This window comes from Phocoena phocoena, chromosome 10 (assembly GCF_963924675.1).
Source record: "Phocoena phocoena chromosome 10, mPhoPho1.1, whole genome shotgun sequence".
Taxonomy (NCBI): domain Eukaryota; kingdom Metazoa; phylum Chordata; class Mammalia; order Artiodactyla; family Phocoenidae; genus Phocoena; species Phocoena phocoena.
This window is the reverse complement of record NC_089228.1, coordinates 26,194,620-26,211,496: the sequence shown is the minus strand read 5'-3', so window position 1 is coordinate 26,211,496 and position 16,877 is coordinate 26,194,620. Positions and strand designations below refer to the sequence as shown.

The 16,877-nt window shown below is 44.1% G+C and overlaps 1 protein-coding gene across 1 annotated transcript; it reads left to right on the top strand.

Annotated features, from left to right (window-relative positions):
* Positions 1–554: 554 nt before the first annotated feature.
* Positions 555–12,181, top strand: SNTN (sentan, cilia apical structure protein). The gene is made up of 3 exons (XM_065885898.1): positions 555–664; positions 3,123–3,157; positions 11,898–12,181. Exons 1-3 carry the CDS (start codon positions 555–557, stop codon positions 12,179–12,181), a joined length of 429 nt encoding a protein of 142 aa, XP_065741970.1.
* The last annotated feature ends 4,696 nt before the right edge of the window (positions 12,182–16,877 follow it).

Sequence of the window (16,877 nt, the reverse complement as noted above, 5' to 3'; positions counted from 1 at the left end):
CCCTCCCCCTCAGCCTCTCTGGTCCAGCTACCCTGGCCTTCTTTCAGTCCCTCCCAATCACCACACTCCCTCCTGCCACTGGGTTTACCACAGGCTGTTCCATCTGCCTACAATGTGGATCCCTTGCCCTTTCACCTACTTCATTCCTTCCTACTCGGCATCAAACATCACCTCCCCAGGGATGTCTCCCTCACCTCCCTGACTGACACCAACCTCATAGCATCCCCCTTACACGGTATTGTCACAGGGGTGACTTCTTTTGCGATTACGCAATTAATATCAGTCTTGACCACTAAGCTCTCTGGGATCAAAGTCCATGGCTGAGTTTTCTCACTGTTGTGTCCCCAGTACCTTGTACAGTGTCTGGCCCACAGCAGACACTCAAATATTTGTTGACTATGGCATGACTGGTTTAATGTCTGCCTGCAAATAACACTAGGGAAAGGCTCTTCTACAAGGGCCACTGTATAGTTGCCATGGAACGAATGACAGTAGTAACAGTGGGCAAGTAACTGTCGCTTAGGAAGGGCCAACACACAACAGGAGAGCAGAGTATGTGTGGCTGTATGCACAGTACCCAGGACCAAGCACTCCACTTGAAAGGGGAGCCCAATCCTTCTGCAGCCGCAACATCTGCTTTAGCACCTAGGACAATGCCCAGAAGGTCAGTGGCACTTGGCTCTCCTTTATCGAGTTTCATTTAAGCTTGCAGGTCTATTTCCAGAGTTCATGGCTACAACTTGGTAGCCACAATGGTGCCAGTTTGGTGCCTGTTACCCACCTCAATCCCGCTTTCAACTGAGTTGGAAAATTAAAGAGAACAAATTTGCAGCTTTGATTGCAAACTGAAAAAGTGATACAATTAACACAAATGTCTTTGATTGCCTCTTGAAAAACATTTGTAAATCAAAATTGGTAATGCTTTTAAGGGTATGACATATTCTTTCAAATTATCCATGAGAGAGGGAAGTGGTTTCGGATCATGCAAATGTGTGAATTTATGCCTAATAAATGAAAAATATTCTTCCTTACATAATTCCCTTTAGGGGACCTTCTTTAGTTCAAAAAAGTTTTTGAACACTTGACAGGTGCCAGGTATTCTGCTGGGCCAGGGTTAGGAGTTATGGAGAATCTGCAGAACTCTTGCTGTCAAGGGCCTCACGCTCTGATGGAGGAGATCGTGGCAAAAGAAAATAACACGAGCCATGTTGCAAGTGTACGTCGTGTAAAGTGTACGTAGGATAAAGTGCACATCCTTTGTCCTATGAAGGAGATAAGGGTGCAGAGTGTTTTTGTTTGTTTGTTTTGTTTTTTTGAGGTACGCGGGCCTCTCACCGCTGTGGCCCCTCCCGCCGCGGAGCACAGGCTCCGGACACGCAGGCCCAGCGGCCACGGCCCACGGGCCCAGCCGCTCCGCGGCACGCAGGACCCTCCCGGACCGGGGCACGAACCCGCGTCCCCTGCATCGGCAGGCAGACTCTCGACCACTGCGCCACCAGGGAAGCCTGGGTGCAGAGTTTTTTGAAAATTAGGAGTAGCTCATGGAGAAGGCCGTAAAAAGTCCAAGATATCATAGAGTCCAGCTTCCTAACTTTACAAGTAAGAAAAATGAGGTCCCCAAAGGTCACGATCTCTTAACTAGTTAGTGCCAAACCAGATCTCGAACCCAAAAGTTCCCTTTAAAGAGCTGTCAAAGATATGACCAAGTTCTACTGTTCTTACTGGCTTTCTCCAAACCATTCCAGCCACTGGGGGTTGAAATATCGAGCAAATGTTGTTTGCTTTTTTTTTTTTTTTTTTTTTTTGCTGTACACCGGCCTCTCACCGTTGTGGCCTCTCCCGTTGCGGAGCACAGGCTCCGGATGCGCAGGCTCAGCGGCCATGGCGCACAGGCTTAGTTGCTCCGCGGCATGTGGGATCTTCCCGGACTGGAACACGAACCCGCGTCCCCTGCATCGGCAGGCGGACTCTCAACCACTGCGCCACCAGGGAAGCCCTTGTCTGCTTTTTATAAGGGAGCAGCAAGGTCCATCTCCCTGCCTCCCATCTGGTCCCTTTCCACTCTCCTTCCCATATATCAGGTGGAATAACTTCCCCAAATGCGAATCTGATCATGCCACCCCTTTCCTTCCCACTACCCTTAGGCTAACAACCTGCGTCCATCCTAAGGCTCACTCCAAGTGCTCTGGTCCTGACCCTTGACTGCAGCCTCCTCTTCCACCACTATCTCCTTCCCTCTCCATGTTCCAGTCATGCTGTTCTTCCTCTGGTTCTTCAATCTTGCCATGCTTTCTCCCGCTTCCGGGGCTCAGCATGCACTGTTCCCTCTGCTTGGAACACTTTTCCTCCTTCTTCACCTAATGATTCATTTGGCTGAGATAAAATACCATTACCCTGACCTGTAGACTGGGTTAGTCCTTCCCTGCCCTCTGTATGCGCTCTGCCATTGCTCTGTATTGAAGCACGGGTTGAACATCTGCCTTCTGCGCTAGACTCTAAGCCCCAAGAGTGTGGGAACATCTCAGTCATTCACTGATGCGTCCCCACGCCCTAGCACAGTATGTAGATTCTTAGGTAGGCTAAGCTGCTGGAACAAATAACACTTCAAATCCTCAGTCTTTTACAGAACAAGAAGTTATTTTTTTCTTTTTCATGTGACAGTTCAGAGTCAGGGTTCCAGGTGGGTGGCAGTCCTACTCCATGCCACTATGTAGGGACACAGGCTGATGTGGCTTGTGGCTTCAAGATGTGGCTTGCAAAGTACTCCTGATAATTTCTGTGTTAATTGGCTGGAAACAGGAAAGGGCACGGGAAGAGGCTGCATAGAAGGCAACCACTTCTCTTCTGCTCCTTTTCCATTGGAGGGCATTTGGTCATACGGTCACAAAAGGCTATACAAAAGGCTAGGATATGTGGGCCAGCCATTGCCAAGTATTGTACTTCTTTACCATGTGACAAGGGGAGAAAGGATTTTGAAAGACAGATGGCAGCTCCACCAGAATGCTCAGGGCAGATTTACTGAAAATAAATTAATTTTTAAATCATTATATTGCTCTACTTTAGATGCTGATATCAGTACCCAAACTCCCAGAATCATTATGTTTCTATCATTTTGTTGGCAGCATTTCAATATCCAAACAACTGGCTTTAATAAAAGGTAAGGCCTGGTGTGACAGAGATGTATGTGTTTCTTCTCTACCATGAGAGCATGCCAAGAGTTAGAAATAATAGGACACCAAAGAATGCCAACGATGTAAGAGAACTTGCAGATAAATCATCAAGCATTTATGATGTTCTTTTTATTCTTGTTTTTATTTTTTTATAAATTTATTTATTTGGGGCTGCATTGGGTCTTTGTTGCTGCGCGCGGGCTTTCTCTAGTTGTGGCGAGCGGGGGCTACTCTTCCTTGTGGTGTGCAGGCTTCTCATTGCGGTGGCTTCTCTTTGTTGTGGAGCACGGACTCTGGGCATGCGGGCTTCAGTAGTTGTGGCTTGCGAGCTGTAGAGAGCAGGCTCACTACTTGTGGCACACAGGCTTTGTTGCTCCACGGCATGTGGGATCTTCCCAGACCAGGGCTCGAACCCATGTCCCTTGCATTGGCAGGCGGATTCTTAACCACTGCGCCATCAGGGAAGTCCCTGATGTTCTTTTAAAAACATTTGGGAATTGAGGTCCAGTGATAGGAATTAGCTCACCCAAATTTAAAGGCCCAGCTATAATAGGAGCATGGATCCCTGACTCCTAATTCAGTGTTCATCCCACCATAGCCAGTTGGCCCTCCATGGGCAGGATCCTCAGTGTGTCCAAGTTAGCATCTGACTCATAAACCTTCAGTGGTATTCAGGATACAATCAGTCCCCAACTGCCTCTGTTGATTGATCAAGACATAGTGTGGCAAACTCCCAAGGTGTAAACATTTGCCGTCAGCATTCCATTTTATAGGTAAAATATTTTTAGAGCCAACAATGCTGTCATGGAAATAACAATATAAGAAAAAATATACTCATATACTGGGATCATTATCTTATTCCAAAACATGTGGCTTCTTTATAGAGTAACAAGCACAGCTGGATTCTATTATATTGCAGTTATTTTTCCTCCTAGCTGGCTGGTCTGTGTCTCCAGAGGAGATGCTTTATATTTCTATTGAAATAAATCTTCATCTTGGTGAGAATATTATTGTTACACTATCACAACACAAGAGACCTATGATTTCTGTTTCACAATTTCAGGCACTTTTGATAATGTCAACGACAAAATATCATGTCCATGACATGATAAATATCCATGACATTTCTCATATAACAGCCTCCTCTGAGAGGCTGAGGGGGGAGTGTAACTCTATCATCCACATTGCCCACCAATACACAGACACAGACACACACACAGACACACACACACATCATTCCTGGCACCAGACTCCTTACAGTAGACAACTGGGCCACATTTATTCCCATGCCTTAAGGAAACACGGGATAAATATGGCTCATCTTGCCAGAATGTATTGTATTCAATGGTAATTTTAAGTGTTATTCACTGAAATCAAGCAGGGCTAGATCATGGAATAGAAGTCAGTACCGGGCTTCCCTGGTGGCGCAGTGGTTGAGAGTCCGCCTGCCGATGAAGGGGACACGGGTTCGTGCCCTGGTCCGGGAAGATCCCACGTGCCATGGAGCGGCTGGGCCCGAGAGCCATGGCCGCTGGGCCTGAGCGTCCGGAGCCTGTGCTCTGCAGTGGGAGAGGCCACAGCAGTGAGAGGCCCGCGTACCGCAAAAAAAAAAAAAAAAAAAAAAGAAGTCAGTACCAACCCACATTTTCACTTCTGGCTGTTTGGGCTTATGCCCTTGATCTCTCGGGGGAGGTGGATAGAAATGGGTGTTGAGTACATATTTGCCTGTAGCATCCAAAGTAGTTTTATAGTGGAAAAGCTTGAAAAGTGCTAGAGTATTGGGGAAACTATCGATCTAGCAAGAAAACAGAAGAGATCTAATTTTTAGTTCTGCCATGTACGACTGATACATACTGGGAAAAACCACATTTCTCCTGTAGGTCTTCATTTCTTTGTTTGAAAAAATAATATTAAGAAAAGTTCTAAAATGAGGTGATTCTGACACTTTGCTGTACTGAGGTTTGTGTTTCTACTACACTAAAGTGTTAGGAACTCACTAGATGAAATGTGTCACATTTTAGGTTCCACTTTCCAGGGCAAGTGAGGAGAAGGAGGCAGGGATTGTTCTCAAGTTCAAGTCAGCTCAGTTCAGCACATGTCTATGCTAAGGCATACAACACGCCAGGGCCTGGGAATGAATGCAGTGATAAATAAGATGCGGTGACTGCCCTCAGGGAACACACAGTCTAGAGCTGCACTGTTCAGTATGGTAGCCACTAGCCACCTGTGGATATGGAACACTTAAAGTGTGGTTAGTCTGAATCCAGTTGTGCTGTAAGTGTAAAATATATGACAGATTTAAGAGAGTAGGAAAAAGTGTAACATATCTGAGTAATTTGTTCATGTTGATGACATGCTGAAATGATATTTTGATAAATTGGGTTAAATAATATATTTCTAAAATAATTTTATCTGCATTATTTTACTTTTTTAATGTGGCTACTTAGAAAAAATTTCATTATAATTCTGGCTCGTATTACATTTCTTTTGGACAGCACTGATCTAGAAGGTAATTGAGACAGATAAACAGTGTTTCAGTCTGAAGGTTATAACAAGCTTATGTTTAGGGAAGTAGAAAAGCACAAAGGAGGGGCAGGTAGCCCTATCCCAGGGTTTGGGAAAGAATCCTGCAGGATACACTGCCTGAAAAACAAGATCTAGAGGTAGCATGCATCACGGTGAGGAACCAGACTGACTGTGTGACCTTAAGCAAGCTACTTAACCTCTCTGTGCTTCAGTTTCCTCATCTATAAAGTGGAGATGATACTGGAACCCACCTCGGAGGACTGATGTAAGAATTAAATGAGTCAAATCATATACACCCCATAAAGAAGTGGCTGGCATACAGAGCGTGGGCTCCATAATCGCCCATCACAATGCAAGCTCCAGGAACCAAGGAGTTGTTCTCTTAATATTGCTCACTTAATATTGCTCTGTCCCCAGAACTGGGACAAGGCCCGGCAATAAGTACTTGATGGGAGGACAGAGTGTGTAAGGAACTGCAGACAGTTTAGTATTATTAAAGCAGAAAAAGTGAGGTAGGAGCTAGCAGGAAATGTAGACATGAAGTGCCTGGATTAACACCCCCCACCCCCATTCCAAAGGCAAGAGAGGCAATAAAAGACACCCAAAAAGAAACATCAATCCTTTGCATTTTTAATGGCACTTCGCTCTTTACAATATGCTTTCACATATTCGCCCACAACTCTGTGAGGCAGACAGGGCAGGAATTAGGAGGCAACACACTGAGTTTATTAAGGGAAGAACCCAACCATAAAAAGAGGAAACCAAAAAATGCCTCACAAAGTCTCATCAGTATTGGTAGGATAAGCGGAGTTCGTTTTTATCTTTTATTTAAAATTTTTTTCTAGTTAGGTTTTTACCACGAGCATATGTTATTTTATAGTCAGGGGAAGTGCATGCTGTGTTAAAATGAATGGAGGAGAAGGAAGAGAAGTGGGCTAGTCCAGATGGAGTCCCCATTTAGAGAGCAGTCAGACCTGAACTTCATCAGAGGACTGGGAAACGTCTGGTTCTGCAAACTCCATGGAGATGCCCTTAGAAGGAGTTATTCCAAAGTGGCAGATCTTTCTGTGGCCTTTGAAGGCAGACAGACTTTCGAATCTTTCCTCTGCCACCCGGGAGCAATGTGACCTTAAGATTCTTAATCTCTCCATGTGTCAGTTTCCAATACGTAAAATAGAGACACAAATAGTACCTACCCTTCTGGGTTTATGAAGCATTAAATAAGCTTATGTTTGAAAGGCATCTGGCACATGGTAAGCAAGAAAGGTGTCTAGGGCTCCCTTGGTGGCGCAGTGGTTGAGAGTCCACCTGCCGATGCAGGGGACACGGGTTCGTGCCCCAGTCTGGGAAGATCCCACATGCCACGGAGCGGCTGGGCCCGTGAGCCGTGGCCGCTGAGCCTGCGCGTCCGGAGCCTGTGCTCCGCAACAGGAGAGGCCACGACAGTGAGAGGCCCGCGTACCGCAAAAAAAAAAAAGAAAAAGAAAGGTGTCTATCATTACTTGCAAGCTCACTCACAGCTAGGAAGCTCACCCATTCCTTTCCAGAAGGGCACAGCCAGGGGAGGAAGAGGTTACTGTCCCCCATGAGAAGTCTCAGACCCAGCAAAACAACCCATACTAAAGCCCTGTCTAGTTATTCTGGGTTATGAATAAATAAATCAACTGGTAAAAGTTACAGAATGGACATTTACCTCCGAAGGAATTAAGGTGTTTCTTCTAAGCACTTTGCTTCTTAAAAACAAGACTATTTATAAACAGAGTTTATTCTTTAGCCACTTAAATGCCAAGTTACCGCCATACAGCTCCTCACCACCTCAACCCCACATCCCAGGGAAGGGAGACATGAGCTAAAAGAAATATGCCATCTCCTTGTTTTTGATGAGCAGGAAAATCTTGGGTAATTGAGGAAAAAAATCCCAATTTTACTTCTTTAATTTATTTATTTAATTTATTTATTTTTGGCTGTGTTGGGTCTTCGTTGCTGCGCGCAGGCTTTCTCTAGTTGTGGTGAGCGGGGGCTACTCTTCGTTGCTGTGTACGGGCTTCTCACTGCAGTGGCCTCTCCTGTTGCGGAGCACGGGCTCTAGGTGCGAGGGCTTCAGTAGTTGTGGTGCATGGGCTTCAGTAGTTGTGGCACGCGGGCTCTAGAGCACAGGCTCAGTAGTTGTGGCACACGGGCTTCTCACTGCAGTGGCCTCTCCTGTTGCGGAGCACGGGCTCTAGGCATGCGGGCTTCAGTAGTTGTGGCTTGCAGGCTCAGTAGCTGTGGCTCATGGGTTCAGTTGCTCCACAGCATGTGGGATTTTCCTGGACCAGGGCTCGAACTCGTGTCCCCTGCACTGGCAGGCGGACTTCCAACCACTGTGCCACCAGGGAAGCCAAAAAATCCCAATTTTAAATGTGGGTTTCAGGATGTGGCAGAAGTGAAGGGAAGAGGTGGATAAGGATAGGAGGGAAAAGAGCTAAAAATTGAATGCAAAGAAGCAGGGAACTTTCTGAGTCTGGGATAGTAGTCTAGATGGAGAGCCAGCCACTGGACTAGCAGACAGAAGCCACAGGTCAGGATGGGACTGAGGATCAGAAACCAAAGAGGAAATCAAGGAGTAGGAAGCTAAGGGCACAGATTCTGCAGACATTGATTCGACAGATTTGTGAAGCACCTCCTAGATCCTAGGCACTGTTCTAAGTGCTGAAGTTTCCACAGAAGAGAAGACAGGCAAAACATTCCTATCTTCTTAAGGCTTATGTTTTCAACATGGATTCATATTCAAGCTCTGCCACTTATTAATGTGTCCTCAGCAAGATCCTATCCTTTCATCTATACAATAGTATAATCATGGAGAGACATACAGTGTTCATGGGTTGAAAGAGTCAACATAGTAGATATCAGTTCTCCCCAAGTTGCTCTCTAAGTTTAATGAAATATAACAACATTCAAGTTGTTTTAAAAAAAAACAGACAAACTTATTCTAAACTTTATGTGGGAAGGGGACTAAAATAGTCAAAACTGTAAGCATTTCAAATGTCCTTTGGTGGTGAATGTGGTACATACATATCATGGAATACTACTCAATGAAAAGGAAAATACCATCACTACATGCAACAACTTGGATAAAATGCAAGGGAGGGGCTTTCCTGGTGGCAAAATAGTTAAGAATCCGCCTGCCAGTGCAGGGGACATGGGTTCGAGCCCTGGTCCAGGAAGATCCCACGTGCCGTGGAGCAACAAAGCCTGTGTGCCACAACTACTGAGCCTGTGTGGCCAAACTACTGAAGCCTGTGCGCCTAGAGCCCGTGCTCCACAGCAAGAGAAGCCACAACAATGAGAAGCCTGCCCACTGCGACAAAGAGTAGCTCTGCTCGCTGCAACTAGAGAAAACCTGCTCGCAGCAACGGAGACCCAACGCAGTCAAAAATCAAATAAATAAATTTATTTTTTTAAAAAACGCAAGGGAATCACAACATTGGAAAGCAACTATACCCCAATAAAAAAATAAAAACAGGAAAAAAAAAACTCAAGGGAATGAGACTGAGTTTAAAAAGCTGTTCTCAGAGAACTTCTGTATGGTTCCATTCACAGAACATTTGTTGTTTCATAACATATGAAGATGGACAGATTAGTGATTGCCAGGGGTTAGGGATGGGGGAGGGGGCAGGTAGAAAGATTGGCTGTAACTATAAAGGGTTACTATGAGAGAATCTTGTGTTGGAGGTACAGTTCTGTATACTGATTGTGGTGATAGTTACCCAAAGGTACACATTTGGTAACATTGCCTAGAACTACATACACACACACACACACACACACACACACACACACACACACACACAGGATGAGGGCATATGTAACTGGTAAAATCTGAAGAAACTGTGGATTGTATCAATGTCAGTTTCTTGCTTTGGATGTTGTAATTATGCAAGATGTTTCTTGGGGGAACAGGTGCGGGAGATTGTTTTTGCGTATTTATTGGCAATTTCCTGTAAATTTATAATCATATCAAAATAAAAAGGTTAAAAACGCAATAAAAATTTAAATGGTATAATAATCCCTATGGTGGTTATGAGAAGTAAATATACAATTTATTAAAGTATCTGGCACACAATAGATGCGCAATAAGTGGCAGCTCCAACTTCCTATCCCAACCAGATTTCTGCTTACACATATGTCCTTGACTTGCTCTAGCTTGGAGCAAATAAGTGGGTACTCTTGAGTGAGGGGCAAAAAAGAGTTATCCATTTGCGGGACCAGGAAGTCCGAATGCCTCAAGCTTCGGCCTAATTGTGGGTGAAATGACACAGGAGGATGGAGAGGACACACATTTCCTCATGCAAGAGAGAGAGAGGCCAACACATTGATTAGAATGCTTTGGCAGGTGTTTATACACACCATTTACTGTTTAGTTGGAGTCCTGTTCAGAGATACAGTAAAAACTGAGAAGGTCCACAGTTGTTTTCCCTTCATCCATTCCTCTTAACTCTTGTCATTCCATCTAACTTTTTTTTAAATTTTTATTTTATATTGGGGTATAGTTGATTAACCATGTTGTGTATTGAACTTTAATTTTTTAAAAAAAAAACACTAAATGCTTAAAATCTTTTAATGCCCTCTCTGTACATCTGATGGAAAATCCTGATTCCTTTCCAGAACCTAGGAGCCCTGGATGGTCTAGCCCCTGCCAACCTTTCTAATGAAACACACTTTCAGCCTCTAGACTCCAGCCACAACTGTCTCCTTTCAGCTCCTCCAATGTGCCAGGCTCCTGATCTGAGCCTTCACATATGCTGTTCCCTGAGCCTGGAACACTCAAATCAACCCTAATCCCAGGCTGACCCACCCCACCCTTTAGACGGCAGGTCCTTCCCACCGTATTGGTCTTAGCTTAAATATTAATCTACTTATATAGTAGATGCCTCCAAGACAACCTATCTCAGTACTTTTCCTCTGAGACCTACTCTGTAATTTTCTATTTCTTCTGTTTCTATACCTTCTTTGCCTCATACAAGTTGCAAATATGTATAATATATGTGTATATGGAGAAATAAATAATTGTCAAATATGTATAAAACAAATATATGTATACACACATATCCTCTTGATTATTATTTATTACCCCACTAGATTGTAATAGATGAGGGCAGAGGCCACATCTGGTTCTGTCACTTCTATGTGCTGAACAGCTCAGAAAGTACCAGAAACACCGTAAGTGCTCGATACAAAAGTCACAAATATCTGACTGATCATCTTTCTTTGAATCCATGATTGTTGCACGTTACCTGGGCAGAAAGCTGTTGGATTTTGTTTTCTCTTCTTCCTATTCATTCATTCAACAGCATTTACTGGCACCTACTACATAGCAGGCATTTGTGCTGGTCACTGGGAATATAGTGATAAAAAAAGCTATGATCTCTGGCCTCATGGAGCTTGTATTCTAGTTAGAGAGAAAGATGATTAAACATGCAATAAGTGTAAAGCAGGAAAAGTTCTATTATAGGGGATGTATTGGGGACTGAGAGAACAGAGAGGATAAGATTTTTCTTCACTGTCCTTTGTGCAGTTCTCAGAGTTCACTATGTGCTACCCACTGGAAGGGACTGAGCTAGTACCATCCTTTCAAGAAATTTAAATCAGAGAAACCAGCTAGATCACTGTGATTGAGGCCATGATTCAAAGAGATCCCTTGTCTATCATGATATCAAAGGACTTGTCCTGGATATCATTCTCCTTTATCACACTGGCATGTGGTGATGCTCTATCTGGCACAGAATATAAACTCCACAAGAGCAGGACTTTGTCTTATTCAATGAGGTATCCTTAATGCAAGGGACTGAGCCAAGCACACGGTAGATGCTCTATAAAGATTTGTTGAATAACTGAATGAAATTACACGTCGAAAGACCAAGGCTTAGAGAGGTCAGGTGTTTTCCCAAGGTCACAGGGGAAGAGGGTGATAAATCTCATCCTAATTCTACTAATTCTAATTGCTACTGAGGGACTTTTGTTCTCCATGGTTTAAAGGTCAAGGATCAGACTCCCCCATGTCCCACTCCCAGATAGGTGGCAAAGAGCCCAAGGCCAGGATCACATTGACACAAACCTTCCATCCCTGTTCCCTAAGTTCCCCTGGAAGGTAGAGCCTCATGTCTGGGGAAGGGTCATTTCTAACCTAGGCTACACAGTTGTACATTTCTTCTTTCACAGCTCTACGCAATGGTTCAGATCTGGAAAAAGCCATCGCCACTGCCGCTATGATTTTCAGAAACTTTTCTGACCCTGATGGCAAACTTGGGAACGCTACTGCCAAAAATCTACTGCAAACCCAATTTAGGAATTTCACAGAGGTAAGAGAACTAATAGGTACCAAGAAACAGGGGGCCACGCCATCACGGCTGGCCCAAAGAGTCAACAACTCCAGCTCGAAGGCACCATTATGTTGCTTCATTCCACAAATGTTTATTGGACACCTACCCTACGCCAGGAAATGAGCTGTGCCCTGGCGTTAATGCAGTGAACAAGCTACCAATCCAGCAGAGTAGAGAGATGTGCTGAAAAAGTAATTAGAAATAGTCAGAGGACTGTGAAAGGGTAGAACATGCAGTGACAGAATAAAACAGAGGGACCATCTTAGGCTTGGTGGTCAAAAAAGAGCTCCTGGGAGATTAAGATATAGCTAAGATCTGAAGAAGGAGATCAGGAGTGAGCAGGGACCGGGGGCGGGGTGCATGCGGGATGAGAATGATGGCATTCCCAGCAGAGGATTTGGCATAAAGCATGTCAGAGACCTATGAGGGCAAGTATTGGTGAGAAGAGGAAGGGAAGTAGGAAGCAGTGGAAGAGGAGGCTGGGGAGGTGAAGAGAAGCCACTTCTTACAGAGGCATAGCGTGAGGGCAGGAGGAAGCCAGGGAAGTTTCTAAATCCGGGTCGAAGAAATTACACCCGCTGCAGTAGGAGATGAGACTGTGGTTGGGATGGGGAGTGGAACGAAGAAAAGAGGAACCGTGGGGAAGGCATCCAAACAAAAGATATTGGTTTGGACTAAGGCGGCAAATATGGGAGGCATCTGGAAGGTGGAATGAGCGGGATCTGATAACCATGAAGGCTGAAGAGCAAGGGGGACAAATAATGATACCTCAGTTCTGACCGTGGGAGGAAGTGGGTGGTGGTCCCGTTTCCAGAGAAGAGGAAGGCTGGAGAATAAGCAGATTTGAGGTGGGGAGAGAGGTGGGGGCAGGTGATGAGTTCTGTTAGCATGTGTCAAGTTTAAGATGTCCTTGAAACTGTCAAGTGGAGAAACTCGGACAGCAACAGGATATGTGAGCGGGAAGGTCAGAATAGAGATCTATAACAGTGAGAGTGGGCAATGTGAAAATGGTTACCGAACAGAAGGAAGTGACCTAAATCACCTAGAGGCATCTTTCTCAAACCTCAGCCACCTGAATACCATCTTCAATATTTTTCCCGTATCTGCCTATAGCCTGTATTATAATGTACTTAGAACTTGTTAAGAGAATGCTCTACTTAAAGGAAATTATTTTATAAGGAGCCTTGATCACCATTTTAAATGTAAATTCAGTGGGTAAAAGTGGAAGGTAGTAAAAAAAAATATAGATGACTGTTCATTCTTATTTAATATTTATTCTTGTGTTGCCTAAAACTGTGTTACATTCTACCAGCAGTACATGTTCAAACTTTGGAAAATAGTAGCCTAGGGAAAATGCATAAGAAAAAAGGAGGACCTCACACAGAACCTAAGCCACCAACATTTAATGGTAGATTGAGCAAGAAAAAACTTAAAAGTAAACAGTCTCTCAGGTTCTATGTGTATTCTGAGACGTTTAAAGGAGAAGTATTATAGTTCCTTTAAGATATAAACATATATGGTTTTAGCATACCACAGTGATATAAGGTGCCACCCACTGGGGGAAGCTGGGTCAAGGGTACAACTTCCCACGAATCTATGATTGTTTTAAAAGAGTGTGTGTGAAATCGGCTTTTTCTTTTAATTCCACAAGTGATTTTTTTTATAGCCTGTTTCATAGAAACAGTGAATAGATTGGTGGTTGCCAGGAGCTAGGGGAAGGGGAAAGTGGCGTGGTATAGGTCAGAGGGTGCAAATTTCCAATTTTAAGAAGAACAAGTTCTGAGGCTCTAATGCACAGCACGGTGACTATAGCTAGTAATACGGTACTGCATGCTTGAAGGTCACTGAGGTAGATCTTGAGCATTCTCCCCACACACACGCACACACACACACACACACACAAGTTAACTCTGTAAGGTGATGGATGTGTTAATTATCTTGATCTTGGTAATCATTCCACAACGCATGTGTATTAAACCATCATACTGTACGCTTTAAATATATACAATTACGTTTGTCAATTATTCCATAATAAAGTTAAAAAGGAGTGTGTACAGCAAGATCCTTTCTGACCCACCTCCTAGAGAAATGGAAATAAAAACAAAAATACACAAATGGGACCTAATGAAACTTCAAAGCTTTTGCACAGCAAAGGAAACCATAAATAAGACGAAAAGACAACCCTCAGAATGGGAGAAAATATTTGCAAATGTAGCAACTGACAAAGGATTAATCTCCAAAATTTACAAGCAGCTCATGCAGCTCAATAACAAAAAAACAAACAACCCCATCCAAAAATGGGCAGAAGACCTAAATAGACATTTCTCCAAAGAAGATATACAGATGGCCAACAAACACATGAAAGGATGCTCAACATCACTAATCATCAGAGAAATGCAAATCAAAACTACAGTGAGGGGGCTTCCCTGGTGGCGCAGGCCACGACAGTGAGAGGCCCGCGTACTGAAAACAAACAAACTACAATGAGGTATCACCTCACACCAGTCAGAATGGCCATCATCAAAAAATCTACAAACAGGGCTTCCCTGGTGGCGCAGTGGTTGAGAGTCCGCCTGCCGATGCAAAGCACATGGGTTCATGCTCTGGTCCGGGAGGATCCCGCATGCCGCGGAGGGGCTGGGCCCGTGAGCCATGGCCGCTGAGCCTGCGCGTCTGGAGCCTGTGCTCTGCAACGGGAGAGGCCACAGCAGTGAGAGGCCCGCGTACCGCAAAAAAAAAAAAAAAATTATGCAAGAAATAGCTTTAAATATATAGTTAGACAAATTAATGGCAAAAGACAGTATTAAATTATTGAAATTTTTTTCATTTTTTTTTTTTTTTTTTTTTTTTGCGGTACGTGGGCCTCTCACTGCCGTGGCCTCTCCCGTTGAGGAGCACAGGCTCCAGACGCACAGGCTCAGCGGCCACGGCTCACGGGCCCAGCCGCTCCGCGGCATATGGGATCCTCCCAGACCGGGACACGAACCCGTGTCCCCTGCATCGGCAGGCAGACTCTCAACCACTGCGCCACCAGGGAAGCCCTTTTTCATTTTATTTTTAATTAATTGAAGGTACTGATCATGCACCTGGGGTTGCCTAGGATGGTTCTGATTGCTAATATTCAGACCCAGTGTAACTAAAAAGTCTATGCGTACTCTTCAAAAATGTTTAAATAATATAGTCTCTGGTGCTTTACAATATGATAGATTTGATACCACTGAATATTGCATTGCTTTTGCTACATCAGTAGTGTCTTAGAGCACTTTCCTTATAATCATTGAGTCCCTCATTCATTCACTCATTAAACAATGTGTTGAACCTCTACTTGATGGGATTGCTGAGGATACAGTAATTAACCAGCTAATCTCTCCCTTCAGACATGCCTGCAGAAGTCCAGCAGTAGAGATAGGCTATGAACAATTCATCAATCAATTGCATATACAGTATAATTATAATTGTGATAAGGGCTACAGGATGCTAAAAGAGCTGTTATCACCAGACCTGGTATCAAAGTCAGATAAGCTCTACTGACATTCTGCAAAAGGCAAAACTATAGGGGGGACGCGGGAAGAGCAGTGCTTGCCACGGCTGCAGGTGGGAAATGGAGTTGTCCACAAATAGGCACAAAGGAACTTTTAGGGGGGATGGGAATATTCTATAGCTTGATTGCGGTGATGGTTACATGACTGCACACATTTGTCAAACTCTTAGAACTGCGCACTAAAAAGGGTGAATTTTACTGTGTGTGAATTCTACGTAAGTAAATATGACTTAAAACCCCCAAATCCCAGTATTTTTGTAGTTTCTGGCCATGATTTAACCAACAACTCCTTGAGAATATGATCTAAAGGTGGGCATGTCTTAAGGACACACAGCCCCTATGGCTATACCTATGTTCCTGAGTTTAAATTATACACACACACCCATCAATGCCTGAATCTTTGAGATAGACTTGCTCAAAGACTTTTACTCATTATAATATTATTGTAGCTTCCTGAGTTCCCTCCCTCATCTCCTCTTTTCTTCCCAGCCCAACACGTTAAGGATCCCTTTCCAAAGGGAGACCTCTGACCCTGGTCTGGAGAAGCGTTATCTCATCTTGCAGTGTTCCAAATCCACCAAGACCCGACTCCTTAGTCCTCCCTACTTTCCAAACTTTAGGCATTCTAAGTCCAAGAGTTTATGTACCATGTCAGGGAAAGCCCCAGACTTTACTCTGTCACCATCTTAATAGGAGGAATGTGTGTTCAACAAGACTCAACCCATGTGCCAGGTACTGTTTTAGGGGCTTTACAAATATTAACTCCCATCATGACCCTCTGAGGTAGGTATTAGTATTATCATCTCACAGATGAGGAAACCAAAGCACAGAGGTTTTGATTTTCCCAAAGTCACACAGCTGGCAGGTTGGAGGGTTCTCTGCCCTCTCTGTGGGCATTGTTGATTTTGTTTTAATATTAGACTTCTTCATGAGCAATAATATAATTTAACAAAAATAACTGTGCACATTTCAGGCACTGTGTGAGAGAGAGCGTGGTACCAGCTGGGTCCTGGAGAACCATTTGGCATTCCTCAAATAGAATCTGTGGGCTGTGCTCCCTCCAAGCCCTTTGTATTTTAGTCACAAGTAGCTGAATATGGCAACCTTGGTGACCAATCGAAAGGTCAGATTCACACCTTTCAGAAAAGGAAAAAAGAGACCCTGGCCAATGGTGTGAGGAGGAATCTTGGAGCCATTCCAACCCTTGGGGCTCCCAAAGGATTTAAGATTCTCCATCCCAGATGGGAAATCACACTCCTCTGAGGGGGAAATCAATTA

Bases quoted from the DNA above. Each gene is read 5' to 3' on its own strand.
- SNTN (XM_065885898.1), top strand. From the start codon at position 555: ATGTGTGGCTGTATGCACAGTACCCAGGACCAAGCACTCCACTTGAAA. The intron at 665-3,122 runs GTCAGTGGCACT...TTTTGTTGGCAG, and splicing joins CCTAGGACAATGCCCAGAAG to CATTTCAATATCCAAACAAC. The intron at 3,158-11,897 runs GTAAGGCCTGGT...CTTCTTTCACAG, and splicing joins ACAACTGGCTTTAATAAAAG to CTCTACGCAATGGTTCAGAT.